Genomic DNA, 22,968 nt, shown 5'->3' with positions numbered 1-22,968 from the left:
TCGAAACTTACTTAATATTAGACATCGCTCATCAGCTGTTGACAAATAGACACACACCACCACCCCTCCACCGGAGGAAGCTGTTCTGTCTTGTCGATGCACGGGAAAACCCTGTCTATTATCCACATTGTTTTTCAGCCACGACTCGGTGAAACATAAGATATCACATTTTTTCCCCCCGTTGGTACAATAGTCTTGAACGGAGCTCATACAGTTCATTCTCTAGTGATTGCACATTGGTCAATAGAACAGATGGTAGAGGCGGGTTACCCACTCGCCAACCAATAATCACAAGGCATCCCATGCATCTCTGTCTTTTCTTATGCGAATGACAGGGATTTGGGCCTGGTCCGGGAGCAACATGATATATTCTTCACATCTGAATCATTAAATAAAACATCCTTGTCCAGTTCGAGGTGAGTAAGCGCTGTTTGATATCCAGCAGCTATTTTCGCTCATGAGAGAGGGTAGCAGAAGCATTATGTACAAAATAAGTTACAAACAATGCGAGAACACTCAAAATAACACAATTGTTTAAGAGCACATAAAATGGCAGCCAATCCCTCCTGGGCCATTCTCAGGTATTCATTAACCTGGTGACTAATATGGACACCGTTTGTATTTCTAGCATATAAAACACTTCCACCTGACAGTGACATAGATGACCCATCAAACATAAAATGACTCTGCTAGTGTTATTTAGAGCATTCTTGAACCCTCCCTCTTAGAATTAGCATGCAACTGTTCTCATATCATCAGACATGTTAAAGACAGTCACTTTAGTCAGAGCACTGTAACTGTACTGATTGATGAGCACAGTGAGCCAGACCTCAGTGCTACAATAACAGTGGGAACCCAATCCATAGTGAGTAAGTGTTCAACGGCCAAAGTCATGATGTGATAAATGGGCTTTCTAATGTCCAAACCTTGGTACAACTCAAAAAATAGGCAGCCACATGTTATCTGGGCAGAGCCGAGAGAGGTGCACAACCAGCTGTCGCATCATCTTCCATCTGAGTTGTGGAATCATGGAACCAAACAGAAACAGATTACCATTTAAAATGTGTGATATAAAGGTTATAACTAAAACAGAAGTCAATGGCCCCAAAGCCATGCTACTGGGGAACAAGATATAAATCCTCTGAGATGTTAAGTTCCCTAGATGGGTGATCTGTTCTGGATTGACTGACATTTTGGTGTATAAAGTGCTCCGTGAATGCCTCAGGCTCCTGTGCCTTATTAAAACCCAATCTGTCTGCTCTCCCTTTTCACTCTCTTAACTGACTTGAAGTGTCAGGTTTCAAAGCCCACATTTGCAAAGGGAGTGATGTGTCACATTTCCTGGACTATCTAGACAAGTTAATCAGTTTGCTTTTCCTCTGAGTGAGCCCAGCCTGTGAGATGGCATACAGTATGAACGGTGTCAGTCTAGCGAGTCCAGCCATTGTGGTTTCATCTTGCTGTGATATTCTCAGCCGGATTTAGAGCTCTCAACATGAAAAAGTACTAAATTATTTCATATAATTGAACCCATACGACTTTCTCTTGGTCACAGACTGACCAAATCCCTTCGTGCTTAAAGCTGAAGTTGTAACGAGTCTGCACATATTTGAATACAGTCTCTAGGCCGCTCAGGGTATGTTTAGGAGAAAATGATTTGTCAGAAGTTATATGAAATAGTGCCAATATTGTACTGTCACTAAGTGTGATACTATTTTACAGTTATAAGAAATTTGAAATCTTAAGTAATTTACAATTGGATTATATATTTAGAAAGCATTTCAGTCATTTCAAGCCCTATTGCCCCGCTTTTGAATAATTGGAAAACATTCATATGGTTTTTCATATTTTCCTCAAAAGTGAGTACAACTCAGCATTTATTTATTACCAGAAAGGTGAGTTCCACACCTTTCTAAAACAATGCAACATTACCAATTATTGTTTATAGCTATCTCATGAAAAATAATTACGTTTGGGAATGTCTATTTAGGCGGAGATCAAAATGTTACCCTATGATTCATTTGAATGGAAACCAAGCAAGGATATTTGTAAGTTAGAAAACAAATTCATTTAATAACACTTTTACACTGTTCAAACACTTTAACTCACAGATACTTAGCTTGGGTTCATTTGAGGGTAAGAGGTCCTAAGAGAGGCAGTGCTGATTTAAAATGATAAACAAATGGTTTTGTTTTTCGAGAATTTAATTTTTTTGCGGTCAGATAAATGTCTGATGGTCATTTAACATTCTGATATAATGGAGAACAGGTGTCTCATTCAGGTAGCCTAGTGGTTAGAGAGTTGGACAACTAACCGGAAAGGTTGCAAGATCAAATCCTCAAGCTGACAAGGTAAAAAGCTGTTGTTCTGCCCCTGAACAACGCAGTTGACCCACTGTTCCTACTGTTCCTGTTTTTAACTGACTTGCCTAGTTAAATAAAGGTAATAAATTAATAGAAATCATGTAAAATACTCACATGGTGGTGTTTATGGGGGCAACAGTACCTTTATCTGCAGCAAAACATGAGTTACAAAATGTGTAGAATTGCAGGAAATTGGCTTTAATGTGTAGAAAAGCATTATAAAACTGCTGAGGGATACAGTAGGGTGCAATGGTATAAAGTACTATTTCAGTAGTTTTTGGGGTATCTGCACTTTATTATTTATATATTTGTCAACTTTTACTTTTACTCCACTACATTCCTTAAGAAAATAATGTACTTTTTACTCCATGCATTTCCCCTGACTCCCAAATGTACAAGTAACATTTAGAATGTTTAGCAGGACAGAACATTTTTTCAATTCACCCACTTATCGAGAGAACATCCCTCATCATCCCTACTGCCTCTGATCTCGCGGACTCACTAAACACAACTGATTAATTTGTAAACTATGTCTGAGTGTTGGAGTGTGGCCCTAGCTATCCGTAAAATAAGAAAACAAGAAATTGTGCTGTTCGGTTTGCTTAATATAAGGAATGTGAAATGATTCATACTTTTTAAGCATATTGTTTTGGATTTTATATATATATATAGTGTTTACTTTTGATACTTAAGTATATTTAAAACCAAATACTTTTAGACATTTACTCAAGCAGTATTTTACTGGGTGACTTTCACTTTTACTGGAGTTATTTTGACAACTGGGTACTTTTTCCGCCACTGGTAGTGTGTAATTGATATTCAGACTAGTTGGCCAAATGTTTACTTTTACACAGTAGACATGCATTTACATTTCATGGAAACTTCCAAACCTAATAGATTTTAAAAGCTTCTGTGCACACACAGTAAAGACAGCCAAAAGCTATAGAATAAACCATCAACATAGAAATAATCTGCAGGTACTGTTTGAGCTGGATTGCTTAAAATAAATGTTTAGCATGGTAACCAAATTACAAATGAAAGACTAATGAGTTTGTAAAAAAAGGAAAAATGAAAACCACAGTTGTCATCAAGAAGAGATGGGTTTACTTCTGAGGTTACCTCCTGTACTTAAGGGGGCAGGAGGGCCAAATGAATAGTGAGCTTCAGCTCCACCTCCCTGGGAACTTATAGAGAACACTCACGCACACACACAGCCCACAATGAACCCCCCAACAAGATGAAAACCACAGAAAAGAACAGCTCTAATCAGTCCAGTCATTGATTGCCACTGGCACTGCCCCAAATCACAGGCAATTCAGCCCCATCGTCCCTGTCGGCAGAGCAAACAGAGCCTAAATAAAACGGTGTTTGTCTTGTTTTGATGTGTCGTCTCTCTCTCTCTTTTCTCTGCACACATGCAGCTCTCTGAGTGGAGTCATTCATTAGAGACCCTGAGCTCTGCACCACCCACATTCAGTTTACTGACCCCTAGACCTCACATTAACAAGCCCAGCAGGCGGTGAGGGTCTGGGGGCCTACAGGTTTTCCTCTAATCCCTTCTCTCTCTGCTTTCTCTTGGACAATCCAAACATCTTCTTTTAAAACATTTTTATTTCACCTTTATTTAACCAGGTAAGCTAGTTGAGAACAAGTTCTCATTTGCAACCGACCTGACCAAGATAAAGCATAACAGTTTGACACATACAACAACACAGAGTTACACATGGAATGAACCAAACATACAGTCAATAAAACAGTAGAAAAAAAGAAAACAAAGTCTATATACAGTGAGCACAAATTAGGTCAAAAAAGGGAGTTAAGGCAATAAATAGGCCATGGTGGCGAAGTAATTACAATATGGCAATTAAACACTAGAATGGTATATGATACTGTGGTGCAAAAGGAGCTAAATAAATAAATACAATATGGGAATGAGGTAGATAGATAGGCTGTATACAGATGGGCTATGAACAGGTGCAGTGATCTGTGAGCTGCTCTGACAGCTGGTTCTTAAAGCTAGTGAGGGAGATGGGAATCTCCAGCTTCAGTGATTTTTGCAGTTTGTTCCAGTCGGTGGCAGCAGAGAACTGGAAGGAAAGGCGACCAAAAGAGGAATTGGTTTTGGGGGTGACCAGTGAGATACTGTAAATCTGCTATAATTTGACCAGACTGACCCATTTTATAATGACCTATAGGATCTGCTGGAAACTCTGCTATTTTGCTGAGCCATGGGAATAAAACAGATCTTTCAAAGCTTTCACTGAAGTGATCAATGTTCTAAGACTCCTACACCATACAGTAAGGCAGTGAAATTCAGGTTATTCTAATCACGTAATCATTCTTCGCTCTGGCACAACTCCATGGTTTGGTTGGTATCCATAGCAAAACATTGCTAGACCACGGGATGAGAACCAAGCCGCTTCGCACCCTGTTTGCTGAGCTGTTGACAGACTTCCTAGGTGGCTTCTCCTTAGTGGAAAATATGTGAGCCCAACAGCCAAATAGAGTCTGCAAATGTAAACTGCTGTTCATGGAGAGGGATCCTCAGTACCTCTGCTGCAACGGTAGGTGTTCAGCGCTTGTTTCTCCCTGCAATTCATGTCATATATTGGCTAGTGAGGACACACATACACCTGGTTAGAAAGCAAGGGCAATAACTGGCAGACACTTCTCCCATTGAGGATCAAAAGTTGTGCACCCCTGATGATTATCTACTCTATCTGCACTTGACGACTGTGGGGGCCAGTTTGAGCCTGAAACTTTAGAACTCATCACATTGAGTGAGAAAACTGTCACAACATGACATTGACCTAATGCTGAAGTTCCAGTCGAGTTGGTCTGGACTGCTGCGGACGAGGGGCTGAAGAGCGTGCCGTGTCAAGGCCACGAATGATGGGTGTTAATCCAAATTATGCCAAATGAATCCTAGGGAATGATCCGAGTGCACACTGATAGCATGCCAGCCACATTTTTGGGCTAATTGGTCAGGGGCCAGGATGTATAGGCACGCACAACCCTTGTATTCTGCGTAACCAGTATTGATGTGGGGCAGGCTTTACCCACATGCTGGGCTGGGGCCAAGAGGGAATTTAATGAAAACTGTGACAGAATCTCTGGCAGAGAAGCAAGCAAGAAGAAAGGGAATGATATTTGTTTAAGCAGATCTTGGTTGAATCAACGTTGTTTCTACGTTATTTCAATGAAATGACGTTGAACCAACGCAGAATAGACATTGAATTGATGTCTGTGCCCAGTGGGTAGTGTCGACATGTGTTTTTGCCAAGTATATTCTATTACAGACACCTTAATGCATATTTTGAAATTATATTATGTGAACCGAACAAAATCATTAAAAAATATTTTTTAAATAAATTCTTTACTTTAGAATTTTTAGAGAGTACTAATGTTACTGTCCCCACTACAACCAACAAATACTTAACTGCATGTAATTTTGTCCTTGAAATATTATATTGAAATACTGTAGAATTACATTCATTGCTATAGATCGGGCAAGAGTTCTACCAAAACCCTGGGGTACTGTTACGCCTTTCCCCGCTCCCCCTCTCTGGTGCTCGAGGGTGCCAGACTGCCCATCATTACGCACACCTGTCACCATCGTTACGCGCATCAGCGCTTCATTGGACTCACCTGAACTCCTTCACTTTATTGATGGCCTCCACTGTGTGTATTGGTTCCTGACTTCCCTGAAAAGTTGCATATCGCAGGGACTATTCAATGCTAGTGCAGTACGTCACAGAATGTTTTTGTGCTGGTCGAGGGCAGTCAGGTCTGGAGTGAACCAAGGGCTATATCTGTTCTTAGTTCTACTTTTTTTGAAAGGGGCATGCTTATTTAAGATGGTAAGGAAAATACTTTTAAAGAACAATGAGGCATCCTCTACTGACGGGATGAGGTCAATATCCTTCCAGGATACCCCGGCCAGGTCGATTAGAAAGGCCTGCTCGCAGAAGTGTTTTAAGGAGCGTTTTACAGTGATGAGGGGTGGTCGTTTGACCGCGGACCAATAACGGATGCAGGAAATGAGGCAGTAATCGCTGAGATCCTGATTGAAAACAGCAGAGGTGTATTTGCATTATGCATGTAATGCTTTTATTATAAAGGTGCATTGTTATGATGAAAATAATTTCCACCAAACTTGAAACTCACGCACTGCTTATGTATGCCAGTTAGGCTCTACACCTCTTGTAAAGCGGATTAATATGCTTAATTGTAAGAAGTTATTTGGCAACTTCAGTTGTGATACTAACCTCATCAAAACATAGAGACCTACAGTATGGGCCAGGCTACATTAGGTGTACGACTATGATTTGAAAAATTCATTCAAATAAAAGGCAAAAGGTTTCTTGTCATAAACTTGGCAACTTTCACACATCGGAGGGGCTGTTGTCCGGACCTCTGGCAGTCTCTATGGGGGTACCACAGGGTTCAATTCTCGGCCGACTCTTTTCTCTGTATATATCAACGATGTCGCTCTTGCTGCGGGTGATTCCCTGATCCACCTCTACGCAGACGACAGCATTCTGTATACTTCTGGCCCTTCTTTGGACACTGTGTTAACTAACCTCCAAACGAGCTTCAATGCCATACAACTCTCCTTCCGTGGCCTCCAACTGCTCTTAAATGCAAGTAAAACTAAATGCATGCTCTTCAACCAATCGATGCCCACACCCGCCCACCCGACTAGCATCACTACTCTGGATGGTTCTGACTATATATGAATATGTGGACAACTACAAATACCTAGGGGTCTGGTTAGACTGTAAACTCTCCTTCCAGACTCATATTAAGCATCTTCAATCCAAAATTAAATCTAGAATCACCTTCCTATTTCGCAACAAAGCCTCCTTCACTCGCAGCCAAACATACCCTCGTAAAACTGACTATCCTACCGATCCTCGACTTCGGCGATTTCATTTACAAAATACCCTCCAACACTCTATGTAGCAAACTGGATGCAGTCTATCACATTGCCATCCATTTTGTCACGAATGCCCCATATGCCATCCACCACTGCGACCTGTATGCTCTCTACGGCTGGGCCTTGCTACATATTCGTCGCCAAACCCACTGGCTCCAGGTCATCTATAAGTCTTTGCTAGGTAAAGCTACGCCTTATCTCAGCTCACTGGTCACTAAAGCAAAACCCACCCGTAGCACGTGCTCCAGCAGTTATATCTCACTGGTCATCCCCAAAGCCAACACCTCCTTTGGCCACCATTCCTCCCAGTTCTCTGCTGCCAATGACTGGAATGAATTGCAAAAATTGCAGAAGTTGGAGACATATTTCCCTCACTAACTTTAAAAGCATCAGCTATCTGAGCAGCTTACCGATCGCTGCAGCTCTACACAGCCCATTGTAAAATAGCCCATCCAACTACTTACCTCGTCCCCATATTGTTTTTATTTTCAATTTTTTGCTCTTTTCCACACCAGTATTTCTACTTGCACATCATGTGCTGTAACGCTTGTCGTCATGCAGCCTTAAAATGTATTAAATATAAAAACACATAGCCCAATGTTTGTAGAACAACTTAAGTTACATTAATAACTCTAAATTAAGCATATAGGAGTACCTATTTCTTTTTTAACCGCTCAACACAGAATAGCCGCATGTGCGCACTCTCTCAGATCACTTGGAAAAATATACTTTCTATATTATTCAGCTTTGTTCAATTGCATTATTTATACTATAAAATAATATAAAATGCCATGGAATTCTCAGCAAATCTTGATTGCTAAATTAACTATTGTAGCCCACAAACATTTTGCATCGCCAGATCAGGACCTCATATAAGGACCACTCAGAGTATGCAATTCTGTTCTGAAATAGAATAGATTTTCTTCATATCATGTTTCTTTAGACCTGTCTAAAATAAATAATGGATTTATTGTGAAGGTGTAGGCTATATTACATGGATTTATTCAACTTGATTTAATATACAGTGGGGAGAACAAGTATTTGATACACTGCCGATTTTGCAGGTTTTCCTACTTACAAAGCATGTAGAGGTGTGTAATTTTTATCATAGATACACTTCAACTGTGAGAGCCGGAATCTAAAACAAAAATCCTGAAAATCACGTTGTATGATTTTTAAGTAATTCATTAGCATTTTAATTGCATGACATAAGTATTTGATACATCAGAAAAGCAGAACTTAATATTTGGTACAGAAACCTTTGTTTGCAATTACAGAGATCATACGTTTCCTGTAGTTCTTGACCAGGTTCGCACACACTGCAGCAGGGATTTAGCGCCCACTACTCTATACAAACCTTCTCCAGATCCTTCAGATTTCGGGGCTGTCGCTGGGCAATACAGACTTTCAGCTCCCTCCAAAGATTTTCTATTGAGTTCAGGTCTGGAGACAGGCTAGGCCACTCCAGGACCTTGAGATGCTTCTTACGGAGCCACTCCTTAGTTGTCCTGGCTGTGTGTTTCGGGTCGTTGTCATGCTGGAAGACCCAGCCACGACCCATCTTCAATGCTCTTACTGAGGGAAGGAGGTTGTTGGCCAAGATCTCGCGATACATGGCCCCATCCATCCTCCCCTCAATAGGGTGCAGTCGTCCTGTCCCCTTTGCAGAAAAGCATCCCCAAAGAATGATGTTTCCACCTCCATGCTTCACGGTTGGGATGGTGTTCTTGGGGTTGTACTCATCCTTCTTCTTCCTCCAAATACGGCGAGTGGAGTTTAGACCAAAAAGCTCTATTTTTGTCTCATCAGACCACATGACCTTCTCCCATTCCTCCTCTGGATCATCCAGATGGTCATTGGCAAACTTCAGATGGGCCTGGACATGCACTGGCTTGAGCAGGGGGACCTTGCGTGCGCTGCAGAATTTTAATCCATGACGGCGTAGTGTGTTACTAATGGTTTTCTTTGAGACTGTGGTCCCAGGTCTCTTCAGGTCATTGACCAGGTCCTGCCGTGTAGTTCTGGGCCGATTCCTCACCTTCCTCATGATCATTGATGCCCCACGAGGTGAGATCTTGCATGGATACCCAGACGGGGGGTGATTGACCGTCATCTTGAACTTCTTCCATTTTCTAATAATTGCTCCAACAGTTGTTGCCTTCTCACCAAGCTGCTTGCCTGTTGTCCTGTAGCCCATCCCAGCCTTGTGCAGGTCTACAATTTATCCCTGATGTCCTTATACAGCACTCTGGTCCTTGCCATTGTGGAGAGGTTGGAGTCTGTTTGATTGAGTGTGTGGACAGGTGTCTTTTATACAGGTAACGAGTTCAAACAGGTGCAGTTAATACAGGTAATGAGTGGAGAACAGGAGGGCTTCTTAAAGAAAAACTAACAGGTCTGTGAGAGCCATAATTCTTACTGGTTGGTAGGTGATCACATACTTATGCAATAAAATGAAAATAAAATTAATTTCTTAAAATACATACAATGTGATTTTCTGGATTTTTGTTTTAGATTCCATCTCTCACAGTTGAAGTGTACCTATGATAAGAATTACAGACCTCGACATGCTTTGTAAGTAGGAAAACCTGCAAAATCGACAGTGTTTCAAATACTTGTTCTCCCCACTGTAGATGATCCAAAGGTCTGCATCAGTGGCTTGTAGGCTATGTGTGTGTCACGAACCAGCTCAAAGCCCGTAACAAAAGGGAGACAATGTGGAGATAAGGAGTAACAAAACATATATTTATTAAATAAAGTAAACTAAGTACAATATACAATGGTGTGTGTAATCAGTAATAAGTAGTGTAAGTGAGTGTTTTGCATGAATTAATGTGATAATGCAGGGTGTTGAAAGGTGCCAAATCAAACAACCAAAAACCACCAAGATATACAACAAAACTTTTAAAGGTGTCTGCATGGAGAGAGTCTCCTCCATGAATGGGGAAGTGGTGTATTTGTCCTGGGACACACCGGGCCCAGGTGTTTCCCATGTAGCTGATGACCCTCCCAACTCCGCCCACCGGCATCCTAATAAGGAAACAAGAACAAAGAGAGAATACGCCAGACAGAGTGGGAGGGTCGTCACATGTGGAAGCCAGGAGATGCTAAATGTGTTTATGTTAATTAACAGTCAATTACCGTGAGACCGACAGTTATTTGCTTCACAATCACAGACTGACAAAATTTTGTGACCGCCACATCCCTATGTGGTGTTTTGAGAAGTGTTTTGAGAAGTTGAGATGGGGGAAGCAGAAGTGTTGTTTGAAGATGAAAGCGCGGTGAATACAGTTAGATATTACTGCATGGTCGGAACTAGAAGCACAAGCATTTCGCTACACTCGCATTAACACCTGCTAACCATGTGTATGTGACAAATACAATTTGATTTAGTAAGAAAGATGAGTGGATAACAAGAATGGAACAAAAAGGGATAAAATTGTTGTGGAAAATGAGTCTGATGAATTGTTTCTTGTTGGAGTACGTTTTGGATAAGGATGTTAATTTGGGAAAACCTTTTGAAGTCACAAGGATGGCGAAGATAGCGTTGGGAAAAGTGGGCGCAGTCAAAGTAAGCTGGAGTGGTATGTTGATGATATGTGTATCCAAAAAGTAAAATGAGCATGAATTGTGGCTCACGAAATTATGGACGCATGAAGTAGACAGCTTTGATTTTCAGAGCAGGGCACTGGTAAAATGTGTTAACTATGGCATCCCGTTGGACATTGATAATTAATATCTTAGGAAAAAAATATACAGGAGTAGTTAATGCACGTGGCTTGACCCGAAAGAAGAATTGGAGAGTGTATTTGTATTATTGATGTTCGATGAAGAGTATACACCACCCTATGTAAAGCTAGGATATATAAGATATGCCATAAGAGCGTTCGTGCAAAACCCAATGTAATGAAAGAAGTGTAAAAATGTTGGCCACATGTCAAGTGTTTGCAGACAGAAGGAATATGTTAAGAAGGAGTCTGTGGATGTAAAATGTTGTAACTGTGGTAGGGAATTTATTCCTGAATTCCCTGAGTGCCTTGTTAGGGTGAAAGAGGTTGTAGTGTCAAGGATCAGGTGCAGCAAATCTCCTATCTGGAGGTGGTGAAGAGAGTTGAAGAGGCAAGAGGCCACAGTTCTGAAGAAGATATGGCGCTGGATGCACAGCAACCAGTTGCAGTGTTATACGTCAATCAAGTGATCTGGATACACTTATTGTGAAGAAAGTGGATTTTGTAGCATTTATAGCCACAGTTATTAATTGTACAGCACAAGTGTCCAAGAAGCCCACGTAGCTGGACATCATTATATCTGCAGCCGAGAAGTTTTTGGGGATTCCAAGACTTAACGACAGTAGCACTGCATGGACTAATGTCATCAGAAAATCAGACCTCATAGGATCTTTCTGAAGGTGTTTAGGGACCTGATTAGAACAGAAAAGCGGGCTAATATAGTAAAATGTAAACTTCGTTATTGATAGTTTGTATGATTTATTTTTATAAACTGTATATATGTATTATTTTTACTGCATTTTTTTTCTATTTGGTTATTTGTATTATTCACCTGTACAGTAGGTGGCGGAATGCACACATAATTGTTGCGAACGCCATTATACCAAAGAGGAAGAAGGTTGCAAGAGCAAAATGGCAGCCTCAATTGAGAGTTTGTTCGTTGAAATAGCAAGCCTTGAAGAGCCTATTGAAGAGCTGCAAACTTTAAAAACGGCCGTTTTATCAATACCTGTAAGCGCCCTTAGGGATACAGTGAGTGGACTCCGACTTGAAGTGATTTTCTCTCTTTTGAACACAAATGACAGGTCTGTAACCGCTGCACTGCTGAGTCAAGCCTTAATACTAACATTAGCTAGCTATTTAGCATGGCAACAAACTCAAACTGTTAGTTAGCGAACGTTAGCTTGGACAGCTTCCTTGCAAAATAGACAGCACGTTCATGCAATTTAACTTAGCTAGATAAGTATAGCTACATACCTAAACTACGGTCGCTGACTTGGGTATGAATGCTAACGTTACTCTTGACTAGCTGGCCTTTTCTTAGCTAGCGCCTTGCAAAGATACACAGCGCCTTTATTAATGCAATGTAAGTAGCTAGATAAGCTAACGTTACTGGCCATTTCTTAGGTAGCTAGCTGTGTTGTCAATGGTTTAAAGCTGCAATCCTAGTTGCTCCATCCATTTTATGACTTATATATGAATCTTATATATATCCATCCGTCCGTTCATTCTTGAAGAATATATTGTAACGACACTGGGTTTATAAGCGCGGATATCGACTGCAGCTTGAGCATGCTTTTGCAGCACAGTCGATAGCACGCTGGACTTCGGGCTAGAAGGTCGAGGGTTCGAGACTTGCTCCCTGCCTGTTTCATTACAATATCTTTTAAATGCTTCATGAGCTTAGTTAAATTGTCGTAGTTACCCCATCAGATCCTAGAAAATACAAGCTTGTTTTACTCCAATGTTTGTAAAAGTAAACAAACACTGTGTAGCCTCCAAATATAGTGTGCATTCAGGAGGATGCAGCATTTTGGAACGTTTAGGTAGAAATATGCTATGTAGAACAAATATGCCCCAGTCTCCGACATGTAGAATAATGAATCACGTCGGCTCTATTCTCTGCATTTCTATCTGGAACCGTAAGAACATTTTGCAACTGAATGTGGCCCAGGTTAAAACTATAATTTTGATGTCATGGATGGTAAGTTCTTGCATCCATAGCTCTCTGAATGTGAGTGGTTACATTTCTCCAAGCCCTTCCCTCAGCTTTTTACCAAAACACAGGCTTTGTTTCAATTAACGATTCTAGCTTTAATGCAAAGTGCGTTCATGTAGCTGACAGGTGAGATGTGAGTATGAGTCGTGCATGAAAGATTTTCAATGACGAAGTCTCATTAATTTCACAGAGAGAAAATTGAGCTATGCGTGGACATCCTTGGTCGAATCCTGCTCGCCCTCAGCCCTGTCCACCTGGCCCAAAACTGCAGAGTGGAACTTCAGGCTGGACTGAAACATCCTGATGACACAGTCAAAATACTGGCATTGACACAAGTATGTTACAGCTGTCATGTATTAATTTTTTTATTTCACCTTTATTTAACCAGGTAGGCTAGTTGAGAACAAGTTCTCATTTACAACTGCGACCTGGCCAAGATAAAGCATAGCAGTGTGAACAGACAACACAGAGTTACACATGGAGTAAACAATAAACAAGTCAAAAACACAGTAGAAAAAAGTCTATATACATTGTGTGCAAAAGGCATGAGGAGGTAGGCAAATAATTACAATTTTACAGATTAACACTGGAGTGATAAATGAACAGATGGTCATGTGCAGGTAGAGATACTGGTGTGCAAAAGAGCAGAAAAGTAAATAAATAAAACAGTATGGGGATGAAGTAGGTAAATTGGGTGGGCTATTTACCGATGGACTATGTACAGCTGCAGCGATCGGTTAGCTGCTCAGATAGCAGATATTTGATGGCGCACCGTAGGAAACGGTTGACTCAAACAGTGCAGCTTAAAAGCTGAGTTCCGTTTTGTTATTAAATAGGCTTGTCTCTGCTGCCCTGGGTCAAAATAATAAACTACAACTTCCATATAAAGGTCGTTCCACCTTTGGTGTGCCCTTTGAGAAGTGTAATTTGGTAATAATAAAAAAACTTTCCCACAGAGGTTAAATAAAAAACAATGCCTATAAGTGTCTTAGTGCCAAATATAGTAACAGGGTTGACCTAAGTCAGCCATAAATTTCCCCCAGGGGGAATGTAAGCTTGTTTTTTGCAACAAGGAGTGGCAATTGAATGCAAGCTTCACCCAAAAAATGAAATTGTTAAACAAATTATGGGTAACAGAGTTGATTTGTTATGATCGAGCCGCTCAGTGTCCCACCACAAAACCCCAGAAAATTGCCAGCAGTAGTGCCAACCCAGTTCAAACTACTAGCACTATGCATACCCCACAAGACATTCCACCAAAGATCTCTTCACAATCCCCAAGTCAAGATCAGACTGGGAGGCGCACAGTACTACAGAGCCATGACTACATGGAACTCTATTCCACATCAGATAACTGATGCAGCAGTAGAATCAGATTTTTTTTTTTAAAGAAAAAAAATACACCTCAGAACAGTCGGGACTGTGAAGTAACATAAATGTAGGCACAGACTAGAGGTTGACCGATTAATCTGAATGGCCGATTAATTGGGGCCGATTTCAAGTTTTGATGGTATTTTTGGGTGCCGATTTGCCTTTAAAAAAAATATATATTGTCTTTAATTATTATTATAATAAAAATGTTTAAATACCTTTTAACTAGGCAAGTCAGTTTAGAACACATTCTTATTTTCAATGGCGGCCTAGGAATGATGGGTTAACTGCCTTGTTCAGGGGCAGATTAAACAAACATTCAGATAGGATGATGGGGACAATTTCAGTGAAAAATATAAGAGGGCAACAGTCTTTTTTATATTATGACATTTCAGCTAGATTTTCAGCTAGATTTACTGTCTCTATATTATGACAGACCAGCTGTATCTACCGTCTCCATTTCACTTTGGCCATTGTTGTGGGCCTGCCCTCCCCTCAACAGCCTCAAATAGGCTATTTCATGTGGGTTGGGGTGGGGCGGCAGACACATTTCATCACTTTTCATTACATAAATTTCATCACATTACATTTTTATATATTGCTTCTAAAATTAAAAAAAATCACAAATAATATTTTATGTGATTAATTTCAAACAAGGGCATTAGCATGAGAAGAACTTACCAGTCCAAAACGGTGACATTGTTCCTCTTCTGCAGGCACCATTACAGATTATACACAGTGGCTACAACGGTGTCCTCTCCGCTCAAAAAAATATTCCTCCACTTGGGAATCGCTAAATGAATCTTCCTACAACAATCTCGGTCTCACTTTTGTGTGTACATCTATATATCTAGACTTAGATTTAGCTTTCCCTGACTTAGTCGCCATACTGATTGATGTATAAACAGCTGAATCTGAGCGTTTACCAAAACAACGCTGTGCGTAAAATGCGTAGCTCCTTCCGGAATAAAACTTCAATAGCGAATGACTCCTTACGCCGGAGTTTACGACATGAGTTGGTCTTCCAACACACAACCATTGCATATTGCCGTTTACTTCAGCTCATTGGCTATCTACCCAGCTAGATTTCAAGACGATCAGTGGTCATTGGGTTAAAATACAGTCAATCAACGAAACAGTGGTCATATCATTGGTGCACAGTGATGTCATTACTTGTTGTCTTCAAATCGTTTTCCTTCAGTCAATACGTCCCACGAAATGGCCCATCAGGTTTGATTGTGTTATAAACAAACCAGTTGATTGCAATGAAACCAAACATGACTGGAAATGTCACGTTTTGTGTGGGTTATTTACCTGGAATGTGTCGTCGAAAATGGAATGAGACGGAATTCACGACACAAGCGGTTCACAAAATGTTTCGTGTTAGGCTATAAAAAATGGATTTTATCAAACAAAAGATCATTCATTGTGTAACAATGAGCATTGGGATTGCAAACAGACGAAGATGTATGTGATTTTGTTACACCTGTGCTGGGTGAATTTTTATTTTTATTTTTTATGGGGCTCTATGCTCAAATAATCGCATCGTATTCTTTCGCAGTAAATCCTTTTTTAAATCTGACAACGCAGTTGGATTAACAAGATTCTAGCCTTTCGATACATGTGAGACGTGTATTTTCATGAATCTTTAATATGACTATTTATGTTGCGATCACCGTATGTTGTGGAATTTCAGCCCGCTACCGGGTTCCGTGCTCAGAGGTTAACTACACATGGTTGATATCATCTAGCGGAAGCTATACTGTTACACTGGCAATACTAAAGTGCCTATAAGATCATCCAATACTCAAAGGTTAATGAAATACAAATGGTATAGAGGGAAATAGTCCTATAATTCCTATAATAACTACTACAACCTAAAACCTCTTACCTTGGAATATTGAAGACTCATGTTGAAAGGAACCACCAGCTTTCATATGTTCTCATGTTCTGAGCAACTTAAATGTTAGTTTTTTTACATGGCATATATTGCACTTTTACTTTCTTCTCCAACACTTTGTTTTTGCATTATTTAAACCAAATTGAACATGTTTCATTATTTGAGACTAAATTGACTTTATTGATGTATTATATTAAGTTAAAATAAGTGTTCATTGTTCATTCAGTATTGTTGTAATTGTCATTATTACATATCATTCGATTAATCGGTGTCTGCTTTTTTTGGTCCTCCAATAATCTGTATCGCCGTTGAAAAATCATAATCGGTCGACCTCTAGTGTTCACAGTAATCGCACACTGGAAGTTCCACAGAATTTTCACAATGTTCAAGTTTGCACTCAGCAGACCTGAAATGTGCTCAATGCCAACACTTTTTTTTTTTTAGAGAGAGAAACATTGGGAGGGACCTACCTGAATTTGTTTCAAAATGTTTTGCTATTTTCTGCTATTAATGAATACACCCCTGGTCTGTCTGAGCCGAGAGCTGTTCACTCTCGCTGTCATAACTTAATACAAAGATCAGGCAGCCATAATCAATAACATTTTCATTTTCTGCAGATTGGTAGAATGGTATTGAACCATGAGGCAGTAACAGAAATTCAGAACAACCAAGACATACTTCGGGAAGTGATCCACTGCATCAAAGGAGAGAAGATGACAGTGGCCAAAGAGGTTGGCATAAAGATGATACATTTTTGTAACCACATGTTACATTTCAAAACCACTTGTTGCTCAAGACCAGTTAATCAATTTCACAGGCAATACGAGCTCTTGCCAAACTTAGCCACTCCAAAGCTGGGTTAGATGCTCTATTCAGGAGCGACTTGCTGAAAGACCTCAAGGATGTGATGGCTACAAGTGATATTGTCAGATACAGAGTATATGAGGTACGCCCATTGCCACACATGTTTGTCTGTTTCCTAATATGTCTAATCTCTTGGAAATATTCTTACCCATATGAGTGTTTGAAAATAGAATTGCATAGTGATAAGCATCAGTTAAACATATTGTAACCTTATCATGAAGTTGCTCATACATCTGAATATTGCAGTAACTACTCCAGTAACAATATTTTTACGAAGTACAAATTCCAAAAAGCACAGTAATGGAAAGAAGTGTTTTTCTTAGTATAAATATGGTACAAATAGCACACCAAATATGGCTGCTGGTACCTATGCCTTGAATGGGAATGTCAATTCTTTTGTTCAATATTGACTTGTCTCTCCTGTTGCAGCTGATAGTGGACATATCGTCGGTCTCTCCTGTCTCCCTGGGTTACTGTGCCAACAGCAGCTTTATTTCCCAGCTACTGGGAGAGCTGACAGGAGATGATGTACTGGTCAGGTAAAACATGGATAACCCACACCAAACAGACAGACAATCTCTTGCTCCTACTCTCTGTCACTGGCCACACAGACAAACACACCAACTCCCCCTCCCATTTCCCTTTTATGATATGTAGTGACCTCTGTTTCAGGGCTACAGCCATTGAGATGGTGACCACACTTTCCAACAGTCAGCATGGGCGCCAGTACCTGGCACAGCAAGGCATCATGGATAAGATATCCAACATGATCACTGGAGCAAAATCAGACCCCTTCTCTAGTTTCTACCTGCCAGGTGAGGAAGTTATGAGTTCATCTCACATTTGCATTTTAGTAATTTAGCGGATGCTCTTATCCAGAGTATAGTGTACAGTATACAGTGCCTTGTGAAAGTATTCGGCCCCCTTGAACTTTGCGACCTTTTGCCACATTTCAGGCTTCAAACATAAAGATATAAAACTGTACATTTTTGTGAAGAATCAACAAGTGGGACACAATCATGAAGTGGAACGACATTTATTGGATATTTCAAACTTTTTTTAACAAATCAAAAACTGAAATTGGGCGTACAAAATTATTCAGCCCCCTTAAGTTAATACTTTGTAGCGCCAACTTTTGCTGCGATTACAGCTGTAAGTCGCTTGGGGTATGTCTCTATCAGTTTTGCACATCGAGAGACTGAATTTTTTTCCCATTCCTCCTTGCAAAACAGCTCGAGCTCAGTGAGGTTGGATGGAGAGCATTTGTGAACAGCAGTTTTCAGTTCTTTCCACAGATTCTCGATTGGATTCAGGTCTGGACTTTGACTTGGCCATTCTAACACCTGGATATGTTTATTTTTGAACCATTCCATTGTAGATTTTGCTTTATGTTTTGGATCATTGTCTTGTTGGAAGACAAATCTCCGTCCCAGTCTCAGGTCTTTTGCAGACTCCATCAGGTTTTCTTCCAGAATGGTCCTGTATTTGGCTCCATCCATCTTCCCATCAATTTTAACCATCTTCCCTGTCCCTGCTGAAGAAAAGCAGGCCCAAACCATGATGCTGCCACCACCATGTTTGACAGTGGGTATGGTGTGTTCAGGGTGATGTGCTGTGTTGCTTTTACGCCAAACATAACGTTTTGCATTGTTGCCAAAAAGTTCAATTTTGGTTTCATCTGACCAGAGCACCTTCTTCCACATGTTTGGTGTCTCCCAGGTGGCTTGTGGCAAAGTTTAAACAACACTTTTTATGGATATCTTTAAGAAATGGCTTTCTTCTTGCCACTCTTCCATAAAGGCCAGATTTGTGCAATATACGACTGATTGTTGTCCTATGGACAGTCTCCCACCTCAGCTGTAGATCTCTGCAGTTCATCCAGAGTGATCATGGGCCTCTTGGCTGCATCTCTGATCAGTCTTCTCCTTGTATGAGCTGAAAGTTTAGAGGGACGGCCAGGTCTTGGTAGATTTGCAGTGGTCTGATACTCCTTCCATTTCAATATTATCGCTTGCACAGTGCTCCTTGGGATGTTTAAAGCTTGGGAAATCTTTTTGTATCCAAATCCGGCTTTAAACTTCTTCACAACAGTATCTCGGACCTGCCTGGTGTGTTCCTTGTTCTTCATGATGCTCTCTGCGCTTTTAACAGACCTCTGAGACTATCACAGTGCAGGTGCATTTAAATGGAGACTTGATTACACACAGGTGGATTGTATTTATCATCATTAGTCATTTAGGTCAACATTGGATCATTCAGAGATCCTCACTGAACTTCTGGAGAGAGTTTGCTGCACTGAAAGTAAAGGGGGCTGAATAATTTTGCACGCCCAATTTTTCAGTTTTTGATTTGTTAAAGTTTGAAATATCCAGTAAATGTCGTTCCACTTCATGATTGTGTCCCACTTGTTGTTGATTCTTCACAAAAAAATAGTTTTATATCTTTGTTTGAAGCCTGAAATGTGGCAAAAGGTCGCAAAGTTCAAGGGGGCCAAATACTTTCACAAGGCACTGTACATGTTCATACTGGGCCCCAATGGGAATCAAACCCACAACCCTGGTGTTGCAATCACCACGCTCTATCAACTGAGCCAGATGGGACCATGATGTCTCCCACACAGGGCTGGTGAAGTTCTTTGGGAACCTGACCATCATGGACAGTCCCCAGCACGTGTGTGAGACCTACCCAGCTTTCCAGAACAAGGTGTTTGAGATGGCCATCGACCCAGACCCTGTTATGACTGGAGTGGCTCTGGACACACTGGGGGTCCTGGGCTCCACTGTGGAGGGGAAACAAGTCCTGCAGAAAACAGGTTTTTATTTTGTATGTTGGTTTGTTTGTGTTTTGTGTCACTGCATTAATTCCTTATTACATAAACAATTTAGTAACTGCAGTAGATAACAATTACTCACTTTCTGTTTTGGTTTGTGCGTGTGTTCAGGTGAGAAGTTCAATGCTGTGCTGAAGAGAATGAGCCAGCTGGCCAGCGGTGGAGCCACCGAGCTGCGAGTGCGCTGTCTGGAGGCCATCTCACTCCTAATCACTCTGCAGGTCTGTCTGTGTCTCTGTATCTCAGTGGTGTGTGTGTGTTACCAGAAAAAAAAATGGGGGACACGTTAATTATTTTATTTTTTTACAATTTTCTACATTGTAGAATACTAGTGAAGACATCAAAACTATGTAATAACCATAAAATATTAAACAAATCAATAGTACCTGCAAAACAAGAGGCGACTCCGGGATGCTGGCCTTCTAGGCAGAGTTGCAAAGAAAAAGCCATATCTCAGACTTGCCAGATAAGCAAAAGAACACACACTGGACAGAGGAACTCGGTCTAGAAGGCCAGCATCCCGGAGTCACCTCTTCACTGCTGACATTGAGACTAGTGTTTTGCCGGTACTATTTAATGAAGCTGCCAGTTGAGGACATGTGAGGTGTCGTTTTAGACACTAGACACTCTAATGTACTTGTCCTCTTGCTCAGTTGTGCACCGGGGCCTCCCACTCCTCTTCCTATTCTGGTTGGAGCCAGTTTGCGCTGTTCTGTGAAGGGAGTAGTACACAGCATTGTAGAAGCTCTTCAGTTTCTTGCATGGGATAGCCTTCATTTCTCATAACAAGAATAGACGGATGAGTTTCAGAAGAAAGGTCTTTGTTTCTGGCCATTTTGAGCCTGTAATAGAACCCACAAATGCTGATGCTCCAGATACTCAACTAGTCTAAAGAAGGCCAGTTTTATTGCTTCTTTAATGAGCACACGTTTTCAGCTGTGCTAACAATTGCAAAAGGGTTTTCTAATGATCAATGACTTAAAATTATAAACTTGGATTAGCTAACACAACGTGCATTGGAACACAGGAGTGATGGTTGCTGATAATGACCCTCTGTATGCCTATGTAGATATTCTATTAAATTAGCTGTTCCCAACTACAATAGTCATTTACAACATTAACCATGTCTACACTGTATTTCTGATCAATTTGATGATATTTTAATGGACAGAATGTGCTTTTCTTTTTAAAAAAATTCTACGTGACCCCAAACTTTTGAACATTAGTGTTTCTAACTTGTTTTCAATGAGAATGACAGATCTACAAGTTGCATTTGTTTCTGAAATGAGTCAGGTCATACATAAAACGACATAATGGACCTTGTGTAAAGAATGCTGTGTCTGTGTGCGTACCAGGCTGAACAGCAGACAGAGGACCTGCTGGTTCTAACAGAGTCCTGGTTCCATCTGCTGTCTAACCAGCCTATGGAGATGATCCGGAACATCAGCACCCAGCCCTTCCCTGAGCTCCACTGTTGTGCTCTACGCATATTCACTGTGAGTGGTTGGTCAGGAATTAGTGTACACATTACTGAATTTTTTTTTCTTAAAAACGGAACAAAGTATCTACGGATATGTTTCAGCACCATACTACATATTTTTTTTGTATAGAATCTGATGTAAGAATTCAAACTCATAAAATGGTTGCTTCCATCTGTTTTTGATTATATCAGTGGTACCTTTTTATGAACCCTTTGTGATTTTGGCCCACTGTTGTAAAAGACCAAGTGTCATTGAGTCGGAGGTGATTTCATGAAAACATAGGAATTGTTTGATCATCAATTATTGCCTCACTGGCTAAAACTAGAGAATTTTGTCTATGGTGTCTTTGTTGTGTTGCAGGCCATCGCTCCCCAGCCATGGGGTCAAAGGTTAATGATTGGCACGCCAGGGTTCATGGAGTTCATTGTTGACCGTTCGACTGGTCCGACCAAGGAAGCGAAGGATGCTAAGTTTGAGCTTGTGGGTGCGCTGGTGAGCTCTTCCACAGCAGCGGACATCTTGGGTAGCCAGCACTACTTACGCCTGCGGTCCTACCTCCGAGAGGGAGCGTACTATGTGACCGCTGTGGCAACGGTGACCACAGAGGGAGCGGACTGAGAGAAATGGGGAAAATTTCAAATTACACGCTATTCCCAATATAGTACACTACCTTAGGCCCTACTCAAAAGTAGTCAGCTGTATGGATAGTAGGTTTAACTTGAGACTGCTACCAGACCAGGACCAACGAGACTCAATTCTTGTTATTTTATTAGATCGCCTGAGATGCATTTACTGTTACTTTTTCTAAGTGGAATATTTGCCCTTATTAAAGAGGAAGCATATTGAAAATGTCAATCCAATAGTTTTATGATTTTTATATCACACACTTGCATAAGACAGACTTTCCAAAACATTAGGAACACCTTTTGTACTCAGACCAAACTCAATTCGTTGGCATGGATTCCACAAAGTGTCAAGTGTTCCACAGGGATGTTGACTCCAGTGCTTCCCACAGTCGTCAAGTTGGCTGGATCTCCTTTGGTTGATACGCACGAGAAACCTTTGAGTGTGAAAAACCCAGCAGCATTGCAGTTCTTGACACTCAAACTGGTGTGCCTGACACCTACTACCATACACCATTCAAAGGCACATATTTTTCCTTGCCCATTTACTCTCTGAATGGCACAAAAACACAATCCATGTCTCTGGCTCCAGACTTAAATCCTTTAACCGCCTGTGTACTCTTTCATCTACACTGATTTAAAGTGCATTTAACAATAAGGGTTCATTGCTTTCACCTGGTCAGTCTGTCGTTGAAAGAGCAGGTGTTCCTAATGTTTTGTATACTCAGTGTACCTACAGGCCTTTTCTCAACTTCTGTATCCCAGAAACCGATGTGGTCACCATATGTATGTGTGAATTAATAGGTGAACGGAGGCATTTCCTCTCCTCGATTGCCGCCTCCAGCGGAGGATACACCTGAGCATCCTAAC

At 40.8% G+C, this 22,968-nt stretch overlaps 1 protein-coding gene across 1 annotated transcript; it reads left to right on the top strand.

Moving 5' to 3' along the window:
• Window positions 1–11,915: 11,915 nt before the first annotated feature.
• On the top strand, window positions 11,916–22,330 carry psmd5 (proteasome 26S subunit, non-ATPase 5). The gene is made up of 10 exons (XM_064941973.1): window positions 11,916–12,115; window positions 13,220–13,364; window positions 16,918–17,031; window positions 17,118–17,246; window positions 17,594–17,703; window positions 17,837–17,979; window positions 19,785–19,976; window positions 20,106–20,215; window positions 21,350–21,490; window positions 21,836–22,330. The coding sequence occupies exons 1-10, from the start codon at window positions 11,943–11,945 to the stop codon at window positions 22,091–22,093; spliced, it is 1,515 nt and encodes a 504-aa protein (XP_064798045.1). The 5' UTR covers window positions 11,916–11,942; the 3' UTR covers window positions 22,094–22,330.
• The last annotated feature ends 638 nt before the right edge of the window (window positions 22,331–22,968 follow it).

This window comes from Oncorhynchus masou, chromosome 28 (genome assembly GCF_036934945.1).
Source record: "Oncorhynchus masou masou isolate Uvic2021 chromosome 28, UVic_Omas_1.1, whole genome shotgun sequence".
Taxonomy (NCBI): Eukaryota; Metazoa; Chordata; class Actinopteri; order Salmoniformes; family Salmonidae; genus Oncorhynchus; species Oncorhynchus masou.
The sequence above is the reverse complement of the archived record's forward strand: the minus strand, read 5'-3'. Positions and strand labels throughout refer to the sequence as shown.